The 27,627-nt window shown below is 38.7% G+C and overlaps 1 protein-coding gene across 1 annotated transcript; it reads left to right on the forward strand.

The window, feature by feature from the left end:
* Positions 1 to 27,627, forward strand: LOC127953224 (phospholipid phosphatase 3). The gene is made up of 6 exons (XM_052552207.1): positions 1 to 618; positions 20,889 to 21,046; positions 21,632 to 21,915; positions 23,798 to 23,855; positions 26,021 to 26,197; positions 26,294 to 27,627. Exons 1-6 carry the CDS (start codon positions 435 to 437, stop codon positions 26,396 to 26,398), a joined length of 966 nt encoding a protein of 321 aa, XP_052408167.1. The 5' UTR covers positions 1 to 434; the 3' UTR covers positions 26,399 to 27,627.

The raw sequence follows: 27,627 nt of genomic DNA on the forward strand, positions 1-27,627 counted from the left end.
AATCAAAACACGGTCCAAGTTTGCTCTCGGTTGTAGAAAGAAAGAAGTTTGACATGGAGAGTAGAAGTCATAGGGGATGACAAACTTTTGACTGACATTATGTTTTCAGGAATGTGTTTTCCTCCATTATGTCCCGAAGATGATGGCCAAACTGCAGCTGAAACTTTTTCATAAGTGCGGGGGAAAGGGCTTTTCATGCAAGAGAGAGCAGACCAGGATCCCCGTACAAGTCCGTTCGCTTTATTAGTCAAGACTTGTGTATATTTCTGTATTTACAATCTACACGTGCGCTTATGCGTGTTGTGACACTTACTGGATTTGAACGTAAAGCATTCAGAAGATTCAAAACTTCAACTCAGCGTTATTCCTAACCTGTCAAGTTGGCGATCTAAAGGACACAATCTCCGGTAATAGTACTGAACTGAACGGACGTCATGCAGAAGCTGAATCCGGTCAACAGTCACGAGGAGCAGCGGCTGGCGGATCACGGCGGATCCGGAGACACGGCGAGGGAGAACGGCACGAAACACATCCCGAGTCCCGCGGAACCTGTGGATGCGGTTCAGTGCTCCAGCAGAAAGATGCTGGTCGGGCTGGACATCCTCTGTCTGCTCGTGGGTAAGAGAAAAGAAAGTTGGTTGAGACATTGTAGTAACTTAGATTGTGATGTTAATGACATGATGCCATGCTATTAGATTATATGCAAGATGTTATGAAATGTCAGCAAAATTGTACTGGGTTGAACTGTATAAGAACCATTATATGATGCTTTGCCAGTCAAAACAAAGTTGCATGCCATTTCTATTAGAACGTACATGATAATTTATTTAGCATTATATAATGCAGTAGGCCTGATAATGAAAATCCTGCCAAGCTGAAGTGTATTTTTTCCACCCTATTCCCTCCTATGCAAAGAAAACAAGTTTAAAACACCGCAACAGATTTATTTGCAGGTTGTGGAACATCCACTTCATCTGTTTTCTTCATAAAAAAAAACAAAAAACACTTTTTGACAGTTCTCCATAAAAGATATTGATGTTTTACTGCTGTGTCAAAACTTGACATGGGAACAGCATTTCAAAAGGGGAGGAATACAAAGTTGCTCCGTCCAAATAATCCCCTCAAAAGCCAAATCAGAGTTTAGGAGGGGAAAATAATAAGTTCATAACCTCTGCGCACGTGGTGTGTGTGTGTGTCTTGAGTTTAGAGTTGGCAGGAGAGTGTGTCCTGGGAAATTCGGCTGTATCCATGAAAACAAGCAGTTCTCCAGAGAAAAGTCAAACTGTCTTTCAGATGCCCTGAGCTGCATGTGTTGTTTACTTTGTTTGGGCTATACTTTATTGAAGCTTTCATTAGAACAGTATTAGTTTCACTGTAAAAAGAGTGAAACTGCACAATTGTTACTGCTCCTATAAAAAATAAAATAATATATTTTTAAATATTTTTATAAACTTTTTTTTTTTCATTCTGATATTTTCATATAAATATTTGCACATAGACTACACACTGAAAATGTTTAAACTAAGTATTTTTGCCTTGTTTTCCATTACAAATATTATCTAAACATTCTTAAAACAAGATGCATTTCCTTGAGAAGCAAAGTGACTTAAGATATTAAGACTTTTTTTTTTTTTAACTATTATTATTTGCTTTTAAAAAAACATTTGAAATAGTAAAATTTGCAGACAAATTTTGGAGACAGACAATCTGTCAGTGAGACAAGAAAAATAATCTTGTCATTGTCATTTTACTTCTCAAGTAAATGCATCTTGATTAATAAATGTTTAGATAATTATACTAAAATACAAGACAAAAATACTATACTTTTTACTCTACAAAAAAATACTATTTTTTTTTCAGTGCATGAACTGCTAATCAGTTTCACATTATATAAATGTGAAATTTATTATGAAGTGTAAATTTTCCCTGCCACTTCAAAGACTTTTCATCCTTACAAGTCCTGTCCGTTTGTTGATGCAATGACTGCTTTCTGCAATACTGCTAGTGAAACTAGTGCACACCCTATCGGTTTAATGGTTCACAACAACATTCACAACAGGGATTAGGGGATAAACACTTCTATTGTTTTTTTTTTTGTTTGTTTTTTGTCATCGCTTTTGGTGTGCCAAAAAGAACCTGTCCAGGCAGACAGACAGGTTACAGTTCACTTGACAGTGGGGATCAATGACACGAGACCTGCTGTAGGCCTCCAGGTAAAAGTCCTCATCCCACAGAGTCTGTTTTTAGAAACGTGTCTGGTTCCCGCTTGAGGTTTACAGAGGAAACGGCCTCCTTTGATTTCGGATTACTGTCACTTTCTGTCTTATGACGTTACAGTCATGCACTCAGCAGGTTTATTTACTCTGGATTAATTCATGATTAAAAAAGTGGAGCACTTATAAGATTCTGATGACAGACTGGAGAAAGTCAGAGAGGAACTTTGCTGTGGGATGGGACATGACGTGATAAAAGATGGAGGCATTTGTGATTGCTTACTTTGGTTAACATTGTACTCGCATTTCCCTCTTTTAGTGTACACACAGCTTGTGCGACTTCCTCCTAGCATTTGTTTGACAACTGTAAAAACATTTAGAGTTGCATGATGCAGCTCATTTTGGGCTGTATTCATTGGAAGAATCGAAATGGCACATTTTTGTACACTTGTGAAAAGAAGAACTCTTGAGCATTTTATGAGTTCCAATTGAATGTAATGTTGACACTTGATTGACCCTTCGCGAAGACCCCTGTACCCCCCACATCCCTTAATTACTGTTGCTATGTCCGACAAGCCATATCGTGCTCACGCCACACATCATGTTCTCACGCAGGGAAAAATATATTGTGGACCAAAGAGGAAACGGTCAACAAAACAACAGACGAGACAGAGCTGGATACTTCTGCTATTGATCAAAGTCTCAGCTTTTAAATTTTGTCGTAAGAAATTCAATTAATAATAAACAGAGCAGTTCCAATAGGGTCCTCGCACTGCGGTGCTCGGGTCCTAATTACTGTTTTGTCGCCCTTTAATGTGTTGTGACAGATCGGTGTTGTGCCTCAGTTCAAGCGGCACATGAACTGAACGTCTTTTTCCTTTACTTATAGCATGACAGAAACATGAATCAATGCAGAAAGACGTGATTACACACCATTTTCATGTTGAAGTCCACCAAAATTCATCTACTCCCTTGCCTGTTCAGTATGGTTGATTCTGTGCTATGATTGGCCAGATCGCCTGTCAGTCAGACTCCCTGCGAATGGTCAATTGCATTGCAGTGTAATTAGAATTTATTACAGTTTAATTTATATGTAAAAAGTGCTTTCTGAACCACTTAAGTAGGACTGAAGTACATATTTATATGTAATTTCATTATTACTTCTATTGTCTTGATAGTTTACCCCCAAGATTCTGTTATGAATTACTCACGTCATGTCGTTACAAACACGTAAGACTGTATTCATCATCAGAACACAATTTAAGATATTTTTGGTGAAATCTGAGAGCTTTTTGACCCTCCATAGACTGCAAGCCAACTACCACGATTAAAGCTCAAAAAGGTAGTGAGCTGTGACACTTCATGGTACTCTTGTGAACATGCATGGAAGACTGACACGGAAGATAAAAAAATTGTTGAATAAAGTAATTATTGTTGTTTCCTTTGCACACAAAAAGTATTCTTCATAGCTTTACAACGCTATGGTTGAAACAACTGATATACATGGACTATTTTAACAATGCCCGTACTATACATTTTCATAGGCCTTACACGTGGTAGATGCATTGGTGTCTATGCAGAGTCAGAAAGCTCTCGGATTTCATCAAAAATATCTTAATTAGTTCCAAAGATGGACAAAAGTTTTACAGGTTTGGAATGACATGAGGGTGAGTAATTATAAATGACAGAATTTCAATTTTTGGGCGAATTACTCCTTTAAATGCTAATGCTGGATGTACTGACAAGCACTTAAGCCCCATTCACAATTAGAACGATAACTATACAAATAACGATATTAGCACGACACCAGCGAACAATATCGTCTGTTTATTCTAAACACACATGTGTCTGTCGCATAAAACTCTCAAGCTTGTCACAGCGGGATTGATTCTGATTGGCTCTCAGTGTTTTTATCGTTCATCAGCTGGAAAGATTTGTTTTGAAAGTGATTCCAACGATATCGTTACTCTGTGCCTTTATCATTATAATTGTGGGTTGGACTCTGCTATACTTAAATATTGAGAAGGATTTTTATAACTATATCTTTATCGTTATCTTCATAGTTATTGTGCTTGGTGTGAACGGGACTTTATGTTAAACTAAAATGTATCTATCCATATTTAAATATATTATTCTTTATTTATAATGATGAAGGTTCAATTTTGTGCATTCAGAAAATATAAATTACATATTATTTTATTTATTTTAAGACTTTTTAAAAGTTCACTTAAGTGTGTTAAGAAGCTTTGTCAAGAAAGTGGACTTTACTGCATTCATATTATCTTATCTGCAATTACATTATGCTTTTAAGATTTTACATAAACTGCAAATTAACATTCAAAACAATAAAGAGACCTTCTTTTTCACAAGGATATGATCGATAGAGTAGTTTGATTCTCTGTTTGGTTCAACTAATAAAATGGATAGATATGACTGCACACAAGCTGAATTCTGCATACATCATGTTTAGATATTTCTTGGCAACCATGAAGATATTTCAGAATTGATTATGATCTTTTTTTGTTAGAAACGAGGCTCGTTAATATAGAATCTACAGTTATAGTTTGTGAGTTCATTGACCATTTCCAGTTTTATAATGTAAAACTTATTGTACTGACTCTAAAATCTGATTGGATGAACTATGTGTAAAGGTGCTATACAACAGCGATTAGAAACACACCTGTGAATGCACAAAAGTTGTTCGGCAAAAGTAAACAACCTACATTTAATAAATAGTATTTATTAGCATAATTTCTTCAGCATTTTATTACCAGCATATTTGAATGTTTACTAACCATCGGTGTTGTTCATCGTATTGCTGCTGGCTTACTGCCGTTGAAGCTTGAGACTATGGCAGGCTGAAGGATTGTAACTGTGTGTTGTTTTTCAGCAGTGAATAGGGTATTCATGCCATGGCATTCTGATCCACTTTTAATACGCCAACAAAGCAGGAATAAGAGCAGCTTTGATGGCGGATCTGTTGGAGAAGCTCTTGCTGTGCATGTGAAAGTGAGCGCTGACTACATCAGCAGTGCAAAACAACACTGCAGATTGTTTACAGAGGCGCTCAGACACACAGCGACGATCGATCACTCACTTGGCTCCGCTTCTCTGCAACTCTTTTGTCAGTACATTCCCCTCGGCCAGACTGCGATACACAAGGAGGTTTGGAAAAATGCTTGCCCCGGAGATATGCTTGAGTACCTGTGGTTTGAACAGGTCAAAGGTGAAAGTGTGAAAGAAAGGTCACAGGCATACCTGAGTGTGCGTTGTGAGAAAGCCTGCTGAAACAAGCACTGCTGATTCCCTCTCACCCTCTCCCACAAACAATTTCAGCATTTTGTCAAATAAAATCAAGTGTAATGGTAGTAGCTTAGAAAACATGGAACAACACGGTTCCATTTGTTAACATTAGTTAACATGAACTAATAATGAAAAATACTTATAAAGCATTTATTAATCTTAGTTAATGTTGATTCCAACATTTACTTATACATTATTAAAATCTAATTTTGTATCTATTACTGTTATTAAATGGACCTGAACTTACATGGACTTACAATAAACAGTTGTATTTGTGTTCACTAATGTTAAGAAAGATAAATATATACTGTAACAGTGTATCGGTCATTGTTAGTTAATGTTACTTAATGCATAATATATAGTCAACAAATGGAACTTCATTGTAAAATGCAACCGAAAAACTGGTAGTACCATGAAAATATATCTTGATAGCATATGTATTTCTTTGTAATACCTCACAATGCTTTTTTTGTTGTTGTTATTGTTGTTGTGAAAGCCTATAATGGTATATAAAGGTTTCAAAATGTGAGCTGATAAGATCAGTGAACAATGGCACTGTCAGTGATAGTGTTTTTGTGAATGATTTGGTTTCAATGCTGCTTCAGTGATTCAGTGTTCATTTGAACCCTGAGTGCCTCGCCAGATTTGTACAGGTGAGACGCCCACAGCTTGATCTAAAGGAAATGAGTGAGACATCAAAGCAAATGACACACACATGGCAGTGAGTGTGTGTGTGTTAATATCTCATTGAGTGAGTAAGGCATTTATTTGAGTGATGCTGTACCTGAATGAAGCCCCTCTTCCTGTTTATCACTTCTCTCTTCTTCACCTTTCTTCTCTGCCACAAAAACTAAGCGTCTAATCGAAGGCGCTCTTACAAAAAGCCAGTGGAGTGAGCGGCAGTGTGAGGCCTGTAGGTGCGTGTGTGTGAATATAGTGTCTGTTTGTATAAAACAAACGTCTTGTGTTTCCATTGAGTTGGCAGAGAAAGCTGTCAAGTGAGACAGTGAGATTGCAGCACGCTGCAGCATGTCAGTTATGTGGGCGACAGCACATTCAGGCCTGCTCATGAGCACATGGTGTCTGCTGTTTCCACATGCTCATTCATGTTGATAAATGCATACAGCAAATGAATCTCTGTCCTCGTCACATTAATAGCTCAATCATAATGTCAGCGTATAAATACAGTGGTCAAATTGAAGAAAAATTCCAGGGGGGGTGGTGTGGTCAATTTCTTTGTCCTAATTCTAAAATGTGTGTAATTTTTTTAAATATTTGTTATTTAATTAAAAATTGGCATATTAAATAAACTATTTTTTATAAAAAAAAATTCAACCAGGGGATGCCACTCCCCCAACCCGCCCGCCACCTCCCATCAATTCGAGCCCTGTATATATGTGTGTGCATATATATATATATATATTTATATATATATATATATATATATATATATATATATATATATATATATATATATATATATATATACACACACACACACACACACACACACACACACACACACACACACACACAATTAATAAAGCTTTACACTTGTTTTAGTAGCAAATATCCATCCTGTCAGAGGGAGTGTAAGTTGTATCTGCCCTCATTTGTTCAACAAATGACCAGAGAGACCACCCTGCCATTATCTCTGTCTGTGTTCTCCCCTCTGGCTAAAGTGCATTAGTCTAGCATCAGACTCGCTCTAAGCTACTCAACGCTGATCCACTGCAGCCTGCTGGAGCCTGCCAACTCTCAGCTGTACACGGGGTTACAGCTTTAAATGAGGAAACCGCCCAGGGCCGTCAGAGACTGAGAGTTTGTGTGAGTTTGCTGGTGGTTTAATACTGTTGTTATGGATTTGGTGAAAGGTCAGGGGTTAAAGGACAGCGCTGGCTGAGATCTATAATACCAGCTCGTCTCCCTCATGAGTGAAAGGAAACTAGAGTGAATCCTGCCGAGAGACACAACAAATTAGAGGATTACACTTTTTTTTTGCAAGAGAGGAGCAAATGAGTGGCATTTAGCGGCACACTTACCACAGCTCTATTATAGAGAATTATGCTCTGAGAATATGCAGCCCTGTCTGTTCCTGTCTGTTTTTGTTACTGAGGTCTCAACCATATCAGAGGAATGCATGAACTAATGACTCCCTCTGCTCTTCTCTACCTCTTTAAAACAATCAGACGAGTTCCCCATTGTATTATGTTCGGATTTCTGAGCTTTCGGAAATTAATTAAGTTAATCTGTGATTTTATTCTTGATATTTTGTTACTTTTTCTCATTTAGGGCCATTGACGTGCATGCAAAGTGAGGATACACTGATGTGTTTTGAAGTCCACACAAATCATTTTCTGATGATTTTGATGTTTGTGGGTTAATTTGACCCACATTTTTATTTCAGGGGCAACCCAAATTAAACATATTTCTTGGGTATATGTTGTTATGTTGGTGTTTAGTTATCTTGGATGGGGGAAAAATAGATGCTCAAAAAGTGCTGAAAAAGTCTTTCTCAGAATCAGATGGTAAAAGTGAGCTATAATTTCCATTTTCAATGTGTTATGCATTGAAGGCTTTTAAGTGCGCTTTATAGTGCGGAAAATATGGTATTTCACATATTTTTGAAAATCCAGTGTTTAGTTGATTGCGCTCGTCGTCATAGTAGTAAACACGGTGGCTTTCTTATTTTTTGTGAGGGGGTTTGGCACCACGGTATCTTTGTTTCCAGCCTGAACGTTAAAGAACACAACACACACGTCTCATGGATGATGACTTCGACACTCCTGAAGTGTTTCCACTTTTGTGTCCCATATGCATCAGACGTTTAGCCAACGGTCCGTGTGCATGACGTCTGAGGCTGAGACTAGCAAGATATAAACTTGCAAGAAAAAAAAAAAAAATTAAGTTAACATCTTGCAACTGTGAGGTTACATCTTGCAATTCAGATTTTTTTTCTTTCAGAGTTTTAAGTTAAAGTCACAATAACCTTCTCTATATTACTCCATGGTGAAATAAGCTTCCTTACTGACCTGCCTTAACCACACAGCCCATTATCAAAAAAAAAACACACTCTTAAAAAGTCTGAAGGCACCGCCGACCCCTCATGCTGTTGACTGTCTCCTGTGCACAGCGTATTGTAAGACAGGGTAAAGTATATCCCCCCAGCCTGAGGACGCATGCCTGGACTCGGCTACAGTTACACCAGAGACGCAGCATTGCTAGCGGTGAGGGTCAGAGAGGAAAACTCAAGCATGCTTCAACTCATCTTTTCCTGTGGTTCTGCTCCCCATCACCTCAATTTCCTGACAGATTCATTATTTTTAGGTGTGGAGAAAGAATTTATAAGAATGCTTGAAGGGTATATAGGAAAAGTTGGCAGTGTTTCATAGAGATGCAGAAATGTTAAAGCAGATGTGCCCTCTTTCTTGGTAGCAGCTTATGTTTAGAAGTATCTTCTTATCACCAGCAATTTTTTTTTGCTGTGTAGAGTTCTTGACTCGGCCATATGGTTCAGTGTTCATTGTGTTACCGCCAAGCATAGTACTTTTTGGTAACAGAAGAAAGATGAAGCTGTCCTGGCAACACAAGAAGAAAATGAGCTTGTGTTAGGGAATCTGATGAAGGTCAAAATAAATGAGAAGCATTGTGACAGAAAAACTGCATTCACAGACATTCCTATCCTGGTGGGATTAGTTGTCTCGGAGGACCCTTGAGTTAGTCGAAACACAGTGAGTAATTTGCTCAGTAATTTTTAAAGGGATTAAAAAGTAAGTCTGTGAAACCCAAATTTACCCAAGTCCTGTTCGAACAGGGCTTTATAAAGGTTCTCTTGTGGCATTACTTTTGCTAAATAAGGTCCTCTTAAAATGGTTCTGCGGCATAATTAGAACTTAAAAAGGTGCTGTGACATCATAAGAAGCTAAAAGGGTTTAGTGATATCATAAGAACTTAAAAAGGTGCTGTGACATCATAAGAAGCTAAAAGGGTTTAGTGATATCATAAAAACTTTAAAAGGTGCTGTGACATCATAAGAAGCTAAAAGGGTTTAGTGATATCATAAGAACTTAAAAAGGTGCTGTGACATCATAAGAAGCTAAAAGGGTTTAGTGATATCATAAAAACTTTAAAAGGTTCTGTGACATCATAAGAAGCTAAAAGGGTTCAATGACATCATAAAAACTTTAAAAGGTTCTGTGATATCATAAGAAGCTAAAAGGGTTCAGTGATATCAGAAGAACTTAAAAATGTGCTGTGACATCATAAGAAGCTAAAAGGGTTCAATGAAATCATAAAAACTTTAAAAGGTTCTGTGATATCAGAAGAACTTAAAAAGGTTCTGGGGCAGTATTGAAACTTAAAAAGGTAATTTGACATCATAGGAACCAAAAATGTTTCTATGCCATTGTGCAATCATAAAAAAGTTCTATGGCAAGGATAGAACATAACTCAGTTTTCAGAGGGTCGCAGCCCTGCAGAGTTTAGTTCCAGCCCTACTCCAACACACATGCTATGTGGTTTTCAATTAAGCTTGAAGGTGGACCAGGTACGTTTAATTAGGGTTAAACCTTGGGTCCAACTCTTTCAGGACTGTGGCAAACTCCAGCAACTGAGTTTTGCATCCCTGTTCATTGGAACTTAAAAAGGTTATATGGTATAATAGGACCCTAAAATGGTTCTGTGACATCATAGGAACTTAAAATATTCTGTGACATTATAATAACTTATAAATGTTTCTCAGGCTCGGTTAGTAATCATTCTTTTGACGACTGCTGCAGCTTGGGAATTTGTCTGTGCATGCGTCGCTCCTGTCTTCCTCTGCAGGTCTGCGTCTTTGTTCTTGGTGTGATTTGTCTTTTGTGTGAGCTCATCAGGGTAGACACAACAGAACACCAAGCAACAACAGAAAGAGTAATGTCACCCCTTGAGCTATCTCTTTCTCTTCACAGAGATCAGCTCTGCCCGTCTACCCAAACAGACTCTCTTCCAGACAATAGCTTCAATTAGAAGTTTAGTGGATGATGGTCCTGTGATCCAAAACACAGTCACAGTGCCAGAGGGTATATCATCTGTACGGCTCCGTCTCATCTGTGTGTTTGTCTGAGTCTAACTCATGCACGCCTGACCATTTTTTTTCCACAAAGGCTCTTTTTATCTGATTGAAAGACACCGCAAACAAAAGGTAGACAAAGACGGAGATTAAACAGGATTAGGTGGGTAATTACATCCCACCTCTCACTCACTTCCTGTAATAAAGAGAACATGTTTTGCTTCTTGTTCCCAGAAAACTTCCAGTCTTTTTTTTGCGTTTGTCTGCCTCAATGCATTAGTCAGCCATATTTGTGCTTGTAGATTTGTCGTTTCATGCAGATTAGAGACTGTCTACCTGCATGTGTTTCCACTGCTCTTTGTTTATATAGCTAGTCCAAGGCCGTCTGGGGTCACTTGCGTGTATGTGTACATGCGCAGCACAGTCGGTTTGGCCTGCGTTTGTGTGGAGTCGATGTCCATGTGGTTGTATATTGACACTGCGGTTCCTGCGGTTTTCAGAAGTGTTTGTGTATCTGCACGCTAGTGTGTCCGTGTGGAACCAGTGGTTTCTGAAGCTGTGTTTTCTAAGCAGACCCTTAGTATTGTGGTGATTTTGATGGTGAAGTTTGTCAGCGGGATGTGTTTTTGTATAGTTTGCCGAGGCGTTTTATATAATGAATGTATGGACGTTTGGGTAGAGGCTGGCGGTGATGAGGTGTTTGTGTGGGAATAAGTGTATATTGTCATAATGAAGTGTTTGTGTTAATGTGTATGTGTGTGTGTTGTTGTGAAGAGGAGGGTCCCTGTTTACAAAGTAGGTCTCAGCTGAGCTTCGTTCACTGACCTCACATTCCAGAACCGCCACTAATCGCCTCCGTCTGGCAAACTCTCACTCTCTCTCACACTCACCATTCTTCTCCTTCTTTTCTCCATCCCCTCAAACACCGAGGGCTTTTTTTCGACTGTTTAGCTAATTGTTAGTGTTTGCTAAGGCAAGCATTGCTTACTTTTCCTTATATTTGGGTGTTTTTCAACTATGGAAACTTTGAGCCTTGGAGACTTTAGAAAGTAAAAACTCTTTTTAATGCATCAGTTTTTAGTTTTTTTTATATATATACAGTAACAACATTTAACAGCGTTGAATACTGTTTACCATTCAAAGGCTTGAGTTTGGTGAGATTTGTATGATTTTGAAAGAAGTCTCTTATGCTCATAAAGGCTGCATTTATTTGATCAAAAGCACAGTAACAATAAAATTGTGGAATACTAAATGCAACTTTTTTACATTTGAAAATATTTGAAAATGTAATTTATACATGTGGCATGATTATGTTTTTCTGCTCAGAAAATAATTTTTTAGTGTTATAAAGTTCAAAGGTATAGCACTTATTTGGACAAAAATAAATTGTACATTTTTTTTTCACCACATTCCAAACTATGTGTGTTTGATATACATGACTAAGAAATATCATCTTGAACATTTTTGGAATAAAATAGCCAGCACCTTCATATTGCCAAGGTTAATTACATACCTAGCCTTTAATCTACACTAAATACATACAATTAAATAATATGTTCACACTTTGCAGAATTTAACAATTGAAAGTTTGACTGGAAATGATGCAATAAAAATATTCTGTAAACAAGTGATACCTAGATTTGTCTTCTCAACTTTTCGACATATATACAGTATATAATGGATATTCATATTCTAAGATTGAACCGCTTTAGTGTGACCTTCATATAACAAAAATAAATAATAATACTTTGGTGCTTCACTTAAATGAATGACATCTGCTAGATGCTGAGTCATATCTCATGACCAGAATTGGTCTCTTGTGATTCTTGACAGCAGAGCCTGACCACACTAGCAAATCACAAGTGTGAGTTGAACATCTTAGTGTCCACATACAAAACACTAACACCCATCCAGAAGACTAGCAACCTCATAACAATGCACACACAAAAAAAACACACACACAAAAAAGCTTTGCAAATGACTTTAGTAACCACAGAAATGTTGATGAAAAGCAAATAGCATTTTTTGTTTACTATCAATCACCAACACAAATGAGCTACATGGAAAAAAGAAAGACGCCCCAGCTGCTTTTTGCGCAATTCTGTCCCCTGCTTCTCGGCTGTTGTTCTGTCTCTTGTTCCAGCTTATTTTATTGTTATTCTTTCACGGTGAGCTCATTCTGGGCTGTGGTGCTCAGAAGTGTAAATTAGAACCAGATCCTTTCTTTCCGAGCAAGGCACAGATTGAATCTAGTGTTCTGTTCCCTCGCTCTTGTGACTGAAAAATGGCCCAGGCCAAGAGCAGATTGTGCAACACCACGCAGTTGTTCGTGATGTTTATCTCCTATCTTTTCTGGCCTGCTTTCTCACGACCTCCGTCCATCTTCCCTGTATGCTCTCCTCCAGCCAGGTGTTGGAGTTTGCTCGCAGCTGCTTGACAGATTACGTGCGGCCAGCCAGTGGTTTGGAGGTTTGTTGTGAAGCTCTGAAGCTGTGGTTGAAGTGACCTCACAGTACTCTTTTGGACTCATGTATGCCGCTTGTCTACTGTGTGTAGCGTGTTTGCACTGGGCTTGGGTAAAGCCGGGCTGCGGCGTGTTTCTCGGTAAGGACTGAATCACGGCTGTGTTTGTCTCCGGGATTCCAGGATTTCTGGGCTATGGCTTTTTGGATGTAATCTGCTAATGGACTTGTGTTGATCCGCTCCTCCACCGGCACGCTGGCACGTTAATGGAACAGCATGTAGAATGTACCTCAATCGATAGCATCGACTGAGCCTAGGTTATAAACACAGAGTAAAGAGACCGGTGGATATGGGCTATTACATTACCTTGCGGATCCATTAGCGGTGTCCTCTGGATAAGTGAGTCTGCTAGGGTGGGTCACTGATCCTGACATCGTCCCTCAGCGTTAATGGAAGTGTTTCACTGCGTTTTACACAATAGTCCAGAACGGCATAGATTTTTTTTTTACACCCCAGCCCCTCTGGCCTTGTTCCTTAAATGAATTCGATAAACGTGTCACTGATACGGGAAGCATTAATGACAGCAGACACCTGATACATGTTCAGTGACATTATCTCATTTAGCCTTGCACGTTTTGCAGAGCTGCTAATTTTGAGCTGGTATCTTGGCTGATGAAGGGATGTTTTCTTGAAAAGTGTTTCAAAATTCACACATACAATGACTTGATTAGACCTCTTCTTTTATAAACATTTCTGAATTTAAATTATTTTGTAATAAAGTCATATTTGTCAGGTTAATACACCTTTTCTTAGATCATAATCAAGTAAAAAAAAACAATCATAAAAAAAACTCATTAAAAAAAAACAAGTTCATACAGGCAAAACCATTTCACCTCTGGACATGCATGCCATACAGTACATGGTATTCTTAATTGACTATTTCTTTTATTAAAGGGATTGTTCACCCAGAAATAATTTACTCATCCTCCACATGTTCCAAAGCTGTATGAGTTTCTTTCATCTTCTGAACACGAAAGAAGATATTGGTTGGAAACCAAAGAGTTAACAGTAGCCATTGGCTACCATCAACTGTTATAAAGACTAAGTTATAAAGAGTCATACCCATATTTGTTTTAATTTATAACACTTGTAAGCACTTTATCTTAACAAAACAAGGTGATTTTTCAAATATTTCAGATCTTAAATTTCTAAAAGCTAAATTCAGGACTTTTACGGACCTTGTGTGAACCCTGTATTTGGAACACACTTTTATTATTATTTATTTATTATTTATTTTATAATTTTTAAATAATACAAATATATTTAAATGCAAAGCGAATATGCCCATCGCTTCTCTCGTTCAGGATTACTCGCGGGATGTTTTTCGCGTCACTGGTGCTATGTTTTTATTTGCGTTAGTGAAATGAAAAACATCCCATGAGTATAACCATGTTGAGGATAAATATGATAGCTGCTTGTTTTGTACCTATTGTGGAAGTCACAAAAATGCTGGAAAGCCAAACGCAGACGTGTCTGGGATTGCAGCACCATACAGAGGCAGACTCAACTCTGTGAAGTTCTATCATAGATTTTGGGGGTGTCCTCAAAGAAGCTACAATAATGCGCTCTTCCATTTTCTAAATTTGTTTGTATGTAATCTACTCGCGCGAATAAATAAATTTGTGTTTGGTGTGAATACACCATTATATTTTCAAAAACGTTTGTCTGCCAAAGTCATGTGGTGTAACCAACAAAATTAAGTCGTAGAATGGACCCTATGACTTTGTGTCAAAGTTGATAAGTCTCTTCAAATATCAAATAATTTAACCAGATTAGTTTAGGTTGCCCAAAAAAACGAAGATTTTATGAATTAACTATCCATAATATTTGTAAAAAAAAAAGTATTACATTATTACATTTAAAAATAAGGATATATTTTGGTATATATATATATATATATATATATATATATATATATATATATATATATATATATATATATTTATTTTAACAATTAATTTGTGTACACTCATGTATTCAGGGTATAATGGAAAAACTGATGGTTACACCACATGACATGAGGAGGAAGTTTGTATATATATATATATATATATATATATATATATATATATATATATATATATATATATATATATTACTATTCTTTCTTCACCTACATCTTCATTTCCATCTTGGGCCAAAATAAACGGAAAACCGAGAAGCGTATACTAAAACTGAAAGTGTGTCAGTCATTTTAGGAGGACTTTCAAGGACAGGCGCCGTTGGACTGATTTTCCATCCTTGACCTGTCTGCATGAGGTGCATACGTGTAACCCGATTGATCTAGCTAATAATTAGCTCAGCTGACAGCAGCTAGCCACTGGCTAATATGCTGTCTTGTTGATAAGGGGCTTCCTTTGGGGGTGTGAGCTAATGGACCGCCTGTGAGGTCGCCGTGTGTTAAGTGTGCTCAACTGAGTTCAAGGTGCAGTTTCTCTACTGGTTTCCCAACCCACCTCAAGTGTGAGCGTGAACTGATAAGAGGATTAGCACACCTGGAAGATTATTGCTAACCTCACTTCGTTGCTCAGCAGCACGGGTAAGCGAGGAAAGCGAGAAGTTGTTCAGAGTAACAACCATCCCTGCCAAGCAGACAGTTATTTGCCTGCTTTCCTGAAAGATGAACTGCCCAGGGGAAGACTTGTGGAGTGTCTTGCAAAATTAAATTTAGATTTAGGAAAATGTACAAAGAATTTAATGAGAGTAAAAGTTTCAGTATTGTCAGCCGGCCCATTTAAAGCACAGTAGCCGATTCTGGCGTATATTGCTTGCTAGCGTGGCACAGTTGTCCCCAGACGCACAGTCTACTACTCTATCAGCAGTTTCACAGGATTGCACCAGCTCTAAGCTCAGCTCGCCGCTCTCATCTACTCTTCATCTAGTAGACAAATATAGTGTGGGATGAATGTTCAGTGCAGTACCATTCACGGTGTCAAATTAAATAAGTAAAAACACAAAATAAATTATTTCATAGGGGATTTCCAGAATACTAAAATGTTAGAATTTGTCTTCATCACACAACAATAAACTTTGATTTATTATGACTCTTTAATCAATATAATTATATAATAGGTCAATGACATATTGGTATCCATGATAGATTAAAAAAAGAAAAAAATACCTAAGTCATTCATGTTGGTTTTAACATATGCTATTCATTCATGGTTTAAAAAAGAAAAAAATATAATTTTTTTAAATATAATTTTCAAGAAACGTTTAATCATTGACTCATCTTTTTAAATAATAAAATTGTCACGCTATCCAACCAGGGTTATACTAGTTAACTAAAACTAAAAACTAAAATGAAAACTATTAACAAACATGTGTTACTTGAAATAAAATAAACATTAACTGCAAATTTTGAAATAAAAATGAATAAAAAGTACACTATATAGACAGATTTAAAAGACAATCCAACAACAAAAACTACTAAAAATGACAAAACACACATAAAAATAATACAATATTAAATGAAAATGAAGACTTAAAAAAATTAAATAAGCAGTTGTAGCAGTTTTATTAAAATAGCTTGTTTTATTATAAGACACAACAAATGACTGTCAAAATACAAGATGTTTTCTTTTCAATCATTTTTGAATGAGGCTTGTTTCATTATGACATCAGTTGCATCACTGCATTTCTGACTTTATGCTTCTCCCAAAAAAAAAAAAAAAATCATAAAAGAGTGCCATGTCATTGACCTGTAACCAATATCCATTTAAAGAATAAATCTGAAGGAAGAATTATCTGAAGGAGTGTCATATAAAATATGTATAAAATCTTCTCCCTTATAGAATATGTAGGGACTCTGTTTAAAAGCCTGCTGAACAGGATATTGGTACAGATTCATATCTGTATCCTGCCTGGTGACCAGAGCTAAGGATAGAGATCTCGATTACACACAAACACATGTGACCGGCAGAGTGAGGACCCTGAAGGGTAACAGTGTACAGGTCGTTTAAAGCCTGGATGAAGTGTAAAGGTCAGATCAGGATGTGTTGACGTGTAACTCAGCGCTCTCTCTTCAACAGCATGTCTTCTTCACCTCTACATATTCAGCAGTGCAGGATGTTGCGTCTCACCTTATCTTTGTTTGACCTCCACTTATTCTGAGAAAAGCAGCTATATATATACATAGTACAAATTTAATGTTAAATTCTGATTATACTTATCAGTGTTTTCAGGGCGAGTGTTCATAAGCATTCATCTCGATATGCAAGTCTGTATATGTGCTTGTTAGGGCTCTTATGGGGCATGTGAAAAAAGATATGCTGGAAATCAAGTGGGAATACAGCGAATTGGATTTATGGGCAACTAGATCAGCCTGCTTAAAATTCTCAGTAGTCAAAGTCAAAATGACTAAATATTTGGTCATATGAAGGTTGATCCCTTTTGCAAACCCTTGCAGTTCTTGCTCCTACTTGTTGGTGACACATCTTTTATGTTAATATCAATGGATTTGGTTAATGCCGCATAAACTGAAGTGTGTAGGAGACCTTAGTTAACACAATGGCTCTCATGTGAAACCCTTCTCTCATGGATCTCAAACCCAGGTCTGCGCCATGGGAGGCAGACGCAATAACAAGGAGGCTAAACGACTGCAGCCACTAGCATCTGTCGCTTAGATTTGGGAGTAAGGTTTAACTGCAAAGCAAGTACTCGCTGGCCTCCGTTACACATGCACTACTAAGTGTGTATGCGTACATTTGTGTGTGAAATCTGAGTATGAATGCTTTCACGAACCAACCATGATTCACCAATTTCTTTCGGACTAAAAGTCAACTGAAACCACAAATATGCAAAAACCAGTACTTTGGGTGGCCTAATAATCATGTTAAGATAAACTGATTTATTGTTTTTTTTCTATATGAGAACGCAGATATTCTGTGTACAGCTGGCTAATATAAAGTGTTTATTGTGGATTTGAGAATGAAATACTTAGCATTGCTTGAGGATCTAACAAAGTTGTTACTTTCATTACAGGAGTACCAAAAGGCTGAATGGAAAGGTTGTGTGAAAAGCCCTTAAATGGAGATGGGTGTGTTTATGCAAATTAGTAGCATTGAGCGGTCACTCATTCAAGAAATCTCAGAATTCATTAACATTAGAATAAGTTGTATGCATGTGTTGGGAATTTCTGTAAGTATTTCTCCCGTGCATACAAATACAAAATTATAAGTGAATGACACCCAGTATTCTGGTTGAATGATAACGATTACTCTACATGAACAGTGAACAGTGACCTACTTTGGACGTTCTTTCCATCTCTGGATCTGTTTTGGTCCCCCTGCAGCGTGCAAGCATGTGCATGTGCCCTGGAAAACGAGCGGTCACGTACACAGAGATTCCCTGGCAGAGGCTGTGTTTGTGGCTGGGTTTGTTCCAGCTGGGGGACAGAGTGGAGGGTTAATGATTAGTCTCATGCTCTGTGTGGATCAAGGGCATGGGACCGTACGGCCCTGGGCCTGGGGAAAACAAGAGAGAGAGAGAGAGAGAGAGGTGGGGGAAACAAAAACCAAGAACTCACCAGCTGAATCACTCATCACTTCTATATTCAGACTCAACTCCCGTTACAGATCTATATTTACACATCAGTACTGTGTACTCCACATTTATTTCCAGTAATGGTTATATAATGAATAATTAGCCACTTCTTCTCTATCAATTAAAGGTGTTGTAAGTGATTGCTTGACACATTAAATGTTCCTACTTCCTGACAGATATCGCTGGAAAGAGGTCCTGAGAAATGGCACCTGCCTGTGTGAGAACACTAGATTCTGTAAACAGCAAAAAGCCCATGCTTTTTTTTTAGCATCAGAAAACTAGTGAGTCAAAAACACATAGGTTCCGAAGAGATGGTTAAATTAGCAATTTTTTTTTTCATTTAGACCTTTGCTGTCCTTGAACACTTATGGTTAAACTTTAAAAATGCTAATAAATAGGTGTTAAATGCATTCTTTAACAAATTGTATGCAAAAATGAACATTATAACATAGTGATGCCTAAACCCACTTATAGTACTTAAAATGCATTTTTTAGTTAGGGTGTTTACACACCTGGCATGTTTGGAGCACAAACTGGTGAATTTTTCCCCTTAGTTTGGGTCTTTTAAATATATTTATATATAGAAGTCGTGCTTAGATCCACACCAGTCTGAGATCACCTGAATGAGGAGGTCTTGGCCAAACTGAAACCATCTCACTTCCAGTGAGATTGCAATCCGACCCGATGTGTATGTGTGAAAACGGAGCTAGATCGCCAGGCTAACTTGTCAACCAATCTTGATGGATAACCATAATGAGTGGAATCCCAAAGCGTAAACTCTGACCAATGAGAGGACAGTTTACTTTTTATAGTGACATGCAAATGTTAGTACCAAGGAGAAAATGCAACAAAGAAAGCAAAAAAATCGAGTGAGTCCATAACATGAAACTAGTTATCAGAAAAATGTAATATTAATATTAAACCATGAAATGTGTTGGAACACATGCACTTGGAGATTACCTATTTGCTTACTGATTTATACCTTTAAGGGGGTCGCACACCGGACGAGAAGCGCAGCGCCGCGTCGCGTCGCGCCACGTCTTTAAAATTCGAACACATTATTCTCTATGTGAGTACACACACCGGCGGCGCCATTCGGCGTCTGTCCGCGGCGCCCAGCTACGACTCAGAACGCTGTTCAAATTTCTGCCGCGCCACAGAGCGCCATCCGCATAGTTTTATATTAAAAAACCCAGATGTTATAAACTGAAACTGAAATTAAAGTACAGCACACTTGTTTCATTCAATTAAAACATTACAAAGTGTTTGGTTACGTTTTCAGCAGCACAGTTGCCTAGACAACAGATACAACAAAACAATAACAGACTTATTATAATAACACAGATTCTTTTCATTAATTAATGTTAAAAACTCAGCTTTTATCAATTAAAATCATATATTTAAAATTAAAATAATAGATGAAGTTAAAACTCTTCCATCTTGCTGCGAAATTGAGCTCACGCATATAGAATGTGCGCGTCCAGTGTGCGATACCTCGAGTTGTCCTACATGTGGCGCGACGCGACGCGGCGCGTCTCGTCCGGTGTGCGACCGCCTTAAGAGTTCACCCATCCATATGGAACAGCATCCTGGTTTACTTATCTGTAAACTTGTCTATGACCTACTGCCACAATGTTTAGTTTTTAACTTAGTAATAGTTTAACAAAGGGATAGAATAAGTCCCAGACACTGCCATAAATACTGTAAGGAATTCTGCAAGCTACAGTAGTTGTCAGGACTTAATTTCTACACTTTAGTCTAGCCAGTGTCCAACACACCTCCCTGCGACCATCCAGGTGTGTAATAGATTTGTTTGCGTTTTCTTGAAAAGGAAGAACCCCTACGCACTCCAAGTGAACCATACCGCATTCCCAGCACAACTCACAAGAAACTTTCCATCTTCCTCCTCATAGTCTCTGACCTCAATCCTGTATTCTTTAGGGTCTTTTCTTCTCCACATGCCTCATCTATCCATGCTCTCTTTCTCTTTCAACCCCCACCCTCTCCTTCACTCTTTTTGCCAGAGATATGCATGGAATGTCAGCTCCTTAGGCTGGATCTCGATTCCCATCAGGAAGACAGTGCCATTATCAATATCTCAACTGCACTTGCGAATCTAATTGCACATAATAGAGCATTAAAGATGTATCTTGTGTTTGATCTTGTGGTGCCAGAGAAACACTGAGATGCACAGAAGAACATTCCTCCAGGTAGTTTCGACATAAACATTAACCCGTCTGTCTCTCTCCTGACAGCCTCCATTCCGTTCTTCGCCTGTGAGCTCAAAGCGGTCACTCCATACATGAGGGGCTTCTTCTGCGGGGACACCAGCATCACTTACCCTTACATACAAACCGAGGCAATTCCTGACAGCATGCTTATAGCTGGGGGCGTCATAATCACAGGACTTACGGTGAGAACACACACATAAACTGAAATATCACTTGTTGAAAGTCTGCAAAGACACCCAAGAGAGTGAACTCAAGAATCGTTCTTTTCCATTGCTTTGCTAAATCTTTTAAGTATCAAAATGGGTGCAAAATCAACATAAAAATATGATAAAAGTGGTCAATACAACTCAGTCCTTCAGAAGACATAAAACTCTGTGCAAAAGTCACGATATTGGATTTTTCCTATCAAGGTTATTGTGGCCAAAAGAATTCACTTTAGTTCTGTAGAAAAGAGTGACCGATACATTTAAATTGACCTTTGATGTTCCCTGAAATAAAGGAATCTGTATGGACTTAAAATAACATGGATCTGATGACATTCATTTTCGTATTTAACAAGAAGTCCTGACCATAGTAGTATTAGCCCACGGCTCTCCTGTTACCGAAGGCTATTGATTTACTCTTTTCATCTACTTTGCTATTGAACAAGAGATCTCTTTGTTTAAGAGAGCATGTGTATGAGTTGCTGTGAATTATATAAGGTGTCATGAGTATTTAACTCAGTGTTGCATGGCTGTAACCTTAGCGGTGTCCCCTGTCCGTCTCAGATTGCTGTCGGAGAGTGTTACCGGGTACGATTCAGAGTTGTGGACTCAAGGGCATTTGTGCGCAACCGTTACGTGTCCTGTCTGTATAAGGAGCTGGGCAGTTTCCTGTTTGGGTGCTGCGTGGGGCAATCCTTGACCAACATGGCGAAGCTGAGTGTGGGCCGACTCCGTCCCCACTTCCTGTCGGCGTGCAATGTGACCTATGAATCACTCAACTGCGTACCTGGAACCTACATCTCAGATGTCACCTGCAAGAACAATTCCAAGATAGTGGAGGAGGCCAGGTAAGTGAAGTACAAGGAGTTTGACAGAGGGCACAGTGATAAGATGAAGTCTGTTCCAAAAACCTAGGCTCTGTACAAAATTTGCATTGTGACTTCGGTAGCACTTTATTTTACAGTCCTGTTCCTCATGTACATACTATAGTATATTATAGTAATTACAATAACTATGTAATAACTAGGTACTAAACCCTAAACCTACCCCTAAACCTAACCCTACCCATTGTAGTTACCTTGTGTTACCAGAACTTTATTAGATAAATACAGTGTAAGTACACTATAAGTACATGTTAGTACACGTACTGTAAAATAAAGTGCAACCGTGACTTCTTTTGAAAGAGTACTTTCTGATTTATATCAAGGGTCTCCAACCATGGTCCTGGAGACTTGCAGTCCTGCAGACTTCAGTTCCTACCCTGTTCCAACACCTGCATGTAATTATCAAGTTAGGGAAGGATCTGAACTATGTAGTAACTCTCCAGGAGAATCGGAGACCCCATAAACTGTAGCAGGCCTGGCCAGTGCTCATCCTGGAGGGCCACAGTCCACCGGAGTTCAGCTCCAACACTAATAAAGTATCAAGGTTGGAGCAAAACTGCAGGATTTGGCTCTCCTGGCTTGATGTTGGCTTCCCCGACCATGTAGTATGAATGTTTGTAGTATGAAGGTAATCTGGACATACTACAGTATATCCATCATGTTGTCTTGTAACCTACCAGTGTTTGTTGTGAAGCTTCGCTGCCATTGGCCTCATAGGAAGTGTCCATCTGTCAAGCACATCAGAATCTTGTTGTAAGTTGGTCACCCGAGTAATATTTGTCTAATATAAATACTCAGAATTCGAACATACTATCTTTTTCTGCAATATTTTTCACCTACTATATGTAGTAATTATGCATATTTGGATGGAGCTTAAGTGAGTTGTATTGCTATGTACTACTACATACATAGACAACATCCTAACCTAAACAGATCTTCACAACTGACTTATTTGTAACATTTTACATGCAGAAAAAGTACTCCACATGGAAGACTCGACTTGCAAATTATTCTGATGGAGTTTGATGCTGCCAAGCTAAGGGCACAATAAAATGTACTTTAAAACATCTGAAGTTTGATAAAAGTGCACATTCAGTACAACAAAGCATATTTTATCACAAGGGTCAGCTAAATACTATGGTTCTTTAATATTTGGCCAAAAGAAGGTACCTTGAACTATGTTAAAAACCGGATATATCCACCTCCAGAGGGCATATCAGAGTGAGAACAATCACGGCCATCATATTGAAGTGTCATTCCAAACTGAATTACTAAAAATTGGCCACTTTGAAGGGTGCAACTGATGGACACTTCGCTCCCATGATTCCTTGCCGAGATTTAATTGTGTGACGATGGCACTTCCTTAACTGTCTCAGCAAGATGACACAGAAGTGCCTTCCAAGGCACAGTTTGTTGGTTCCCTACACCCTTAATCCCTTTGAAGCTCTCACTCTGGAGGGTAAATCCTTCGAAAGGATTAGGGCACTTCAGAATTGAATGTAGTAATGGGTGTTTAAAACAGCATGGTAACACAGCATAAAACATCTAGTTATGCTGCTTGCATGTAGGTAGGAGGCTCAGTATATTTTGGAATACAGAGCTACAGTGTATGATTAATTAAAGGTACAGGTTTTCAAGTGCAAATGTTGGATGTTTTCTGACTGATCACATTGTATGTTTTATGGAAATATAAAGGAATTTACTTAAAATAACATGCATGCTTGTGATTGCTTAACATAATATCAAGGAGACAATGTTATGGCCCATAAAGCAGTGCAGCGGTTTAATGATTTGCGAGATTATGACATTTAGTTGGTAATATTTCCCTTCTGCTCTTTTCAAACAGAAAGTCCTTCTTCTCGGGCCATGCATCTTTTGCCATGTACACCATGCTTTACCTGGCAGTGAGTATCGCCGTGTGTGGCCATATTTACCTCTTAACACTCAACCATGCAAACTCAAACACACATCAGGGTAGCGCCGAATGACTGTGCTTGCTGCCGGATGCCAGTGAGGAGCTTTTTCTGTTGTCAGCTTTCACTTCCCATCCCTGCCATGTGGGGAAAATGCCAAAAAATTCCTACTGACAAGAAACTCTCTCAAACTTCAGCTCACACAAATGCACACAAATAAACTCATACTGAAAGAAGAAGGCTCTGAGAAAGCAGAAACACTCCCAAAAGGCATCTTGCTTCAAGCGGAATAGAAAGGCTTGAGAGAAAGAGGGAATGTTCTCCAGAGGCCTGATGAATAGACGAGCGGAGAGAGGGAGAGCGAGTGAAAGCTAGCTGAAGACAGAAGAGGCCTTGTTTAGTTGTGGGTTGGGTCCGGGAGGGGGGGAGCTTTGGCCTGCTGAGAGATAGACAGGCTTCTTTCAGTTAAACCCTCTCTCTCACTCACTGTTATTGCCTGGGGAAGGGGCACAATAAGGGGAAAAAATGACAAAACGCTCGCAAACGATCATAAAGCATGGCATTCAATAGCATTCACATTTCTCTTTCACTCAACTGCCCCACAAACCTTATCAGAACTTACTCCGCCTTGTGTGCCAATCACGTTTAGAACGAAGGGGAAGAAAATTTGCGCGCTGTGTAAAAACAAGCTATTTTCTACCATTCATCTAATTCAATTCACGGGCCTCTGGCTGCTCTAAAAGCGGGAGGGCTCTTCAGCTCTCATTAGAGAGCGCGCGAGAGAGAACATGAACAGAGTGAGGGAAAAGCCTATAGAAAAGCTGTGCCAGGCGCTTTGTCCTCTCTCTCTGCCTGTTCTTTCTCTCCTTCTCGTCCAATGGCTGCACTGTACAGACTCGGCTCTGCCTTGCATGTCTGACCTGCAGCCACATGCTTAGGCTGTGAGCGCCAGCTGCTCCAGGCTTTACTGCAGGAAGCCGAACACCTGTGACGGGGCTGATGGGAGGGGTACCAAGGTCCCTCATGTGACATCAGCTTCCATAAAGTTAATCTACAGCCAATACCAGTTGACCCAAAATACATTTTCCCTAATATTTGTCATGTAGCTAAGCTAGCTTGTCAGGGTGGTATCAATAACACGTGTTAACAATTTTTTTTCACCATATGGCTCAGTACCGAAAGCTACGTGTTTACTTCTGAGACAGCATCCTAACTAAAATGCCTCAAAATGTATGTTTAATTGGAAATTGGACATGAATGGCTTCTCGAGTCATATTTACTACAGGGAAACTCTGAGATTATTTGGAAGCTGACTATCTAGAGTGGTGAATGTTTATGGTTATCAACCATTGGAACATTACATTTTATTAGTTCGACAACAAAACACTTAAATGCGGCAAACACGTAATCACGATTTCAAAAGCAGGAAAGCATGTGAAGGCTGCATAAAAAAACTAAAATAAATGTTTAATTACATAGAACATTTGAACAATTCTAGCCTCTTGGATGAAGCTTGTCACAGTATATTCTGGCATTGACCAATCTATTGCCTTGGAATAGACAGAGACAAGATAATTTTTGCATGTGAATCCGTTGTTTGTGATGCTCACTACGTATATTTGGGAACAGAACTTTTTTAATACTATCTTCCACTGCTAGCGTGGAGATACAGAAAATGGAAAACTGTAGTAGTCAAGTCAAGTCACCTTTATTTATATAGCACTTTAAACAACATACATTGCGTCAAAGCAACTGAACAACATTCATTAGGAAAACAGTAGGCCTAAATAATTTGGTCTCCCAAGTATTGTAAGCTAATTTAAAGATGATTAAGATTCAATAACATGCATTTAGATAATATATTCATGTAGGGTGGATTTTTATTTGATGCAGACTTTGTTCTTAGGCTATTTATAATAACAGGCATACACTATTGGAATCTTTGAACTAAAATAAGCACATAATTTAGTCTTTTGAGGATGGTTTATCAGGCTATCAGTTTTGGCAAACATCAGAGCAGTTTTTGAGGAAATGTGTCATCAGAAGTTTAGCTAGGTCAGGCATACAACACACTCTTTAAGCTTCATTTATCAGTCTGTACTCTCTTTTATCAGCTCATATGTTAATTATTCTTGAAACGTCCTATTTTTGCCTAGTTTTACCTGCAGGCGCGTTTGTCATGGCGAGGGGCGCGACTCCTGCGACCGTTGCTGCAGTTCATGTTGGTGATGTTAGCGGTGTACACAGGACTCACTCGCATTTCTGACTACCGCCATCACCCAACTGACGTCCTGACCGGCTACCTGCAGGGAGGACTGACCGCGTACTGGGTGGTAAGAATCACGTCGCCACATGCTCTAGATTACCGTTATTATGAATCTGGGAGTGTAAGGTACTTTTTGTGTGCTCACTTTAACATTTTCTTACAGGCCTTTTATATTTCGTCCATGTTTAAGACGTCTCGTCCAGACATGTCTCCAACAAGCTTGTCTCTGGAGAGTCCCCTGTCCAGCCGGCAGACCAGTGTCTGCTAACAGAGACACCTGAGAGACACAAGAAAGTGAAAACGGGAGCGATCAGGCAAAGAGCGGGAATGGGACAAAGAACTTTGAAACATGCTCGAGTCTTGACAAATCCTCACAGAGAACCATTTCCTGTGCACTTTGTGAGAGGAACAGTTATATATATATATATATACATATACGTCTAACCTTTCAACAAACCCGTCCGCAATGTATCAGCCCTCCATAGATAAATGATATTTTTATATAAAAAGTTTATCCTTTATATTTTTGAAATACGTTATAGTTGAAGCTGCTAATAATTGTTGTTTTATAATTTGTCACCGGTAGTCCAGGCTCAGAGATTCACACATCACAGCGATAAGTGATTTAACTTGTCAAGATTTTTGGCTCATGTTGACTGTTGGAGGCCCAGTCTAATGAATTTCCATTGGACACAAATGGACCAATCACAACAACACTTTGGCCTCAGACCACACCCCCTTGTGTTTGCTATCGGACCTGGCTAGACCACTGTTCTGGTGCGCTGTTGCACAATCATAGCGGTGCTGATTATAGACATCCTCTGTTTATGAAAGCACAGATTTGATGCTAATGCTATTAAGCTTGTATTGTATTAAGGTGGGCTAAACTCTATGTTTGTACTAACCACTTTCACTGCATGAGTGAGACTGAAAGGAGGATTGAGCCGACAACCTCCTCACCCCCCCTCCGCATAATGTGGGCTTGAATCCCGCCCTAAACGCTCAGCGGACCGGGGGTCTATACCTGTGTACCCTTTACTACTCATAGCACTTGAATTACACTATGGAATCGTCTAATTACTACAGATAATATTTTATATTTTGTCTTCTTTAATCAGTATTTTACTTTCCTTCCTGCGGTCAGTGCCATGTGTGTTTATTTGTTTTGTTTGTTTTGGTTTTTCCCCAAATGATAATTATTCAGAATGAATGTAAATAGATCATTTTTATAAAGGATCCAGATTTTCAGAAGTATTAGCACCGGTTCTCGTTTCACGTGTTTATATATGTTTTTATCGTTCGTGTTGATCAGGTATGCAGAGTTATTGTTGCTAATTGTTAAAGAGACTAGTGACTGAGCCACAGATTGTCAGAAAGCTATATTCTACTTATCTAGTTTCATTTTATTTGTTGGTTTCCCCTGTGAAAAGCCTGTGCGGCTGAAATAACCACTGTATTAATAAACCAAACCAATAAAATGAATGTTCAATATTTGTA

This window comes from Carassius gibelio, chromosome B3 (assembly GCF_023724105.1).
Source record: "Carassius gibelio isolate Cgi1373 ecotype wild population from Czech Republic chromosome B3, carGib1.2-hapl.c, whole genome shotgun sequence".
NCBI lineage: Eukaryota > Metazoa > Chordata > Actinopteri > Cypriniformes > Cyprinidae > Carassius > Carassius gibelio.

Coding starts and splice junctions, on each gene's coding strand:
- LOC127953224 (XM_052552207.1), top strand. CDS start 435: ATGCAGAAGCTGAATCCGGTCAACAGTCACGAGGAGCAGCGGCTGGCG. Junction 23,856..26,020: donor ACACCATGCTTTACCTGGCA/GTGAGTATCGCC, acceptor ATTTTTGCCTAG/TTTTACCTGCAGGCGCGTTT. Junction 26,198..26,293: donor GACTGACCGCGTACTGGGTG/GTAAGAATCACG, acceptor ATTTTCTTACAG/GCCTTTTATATTTCGTCCAT.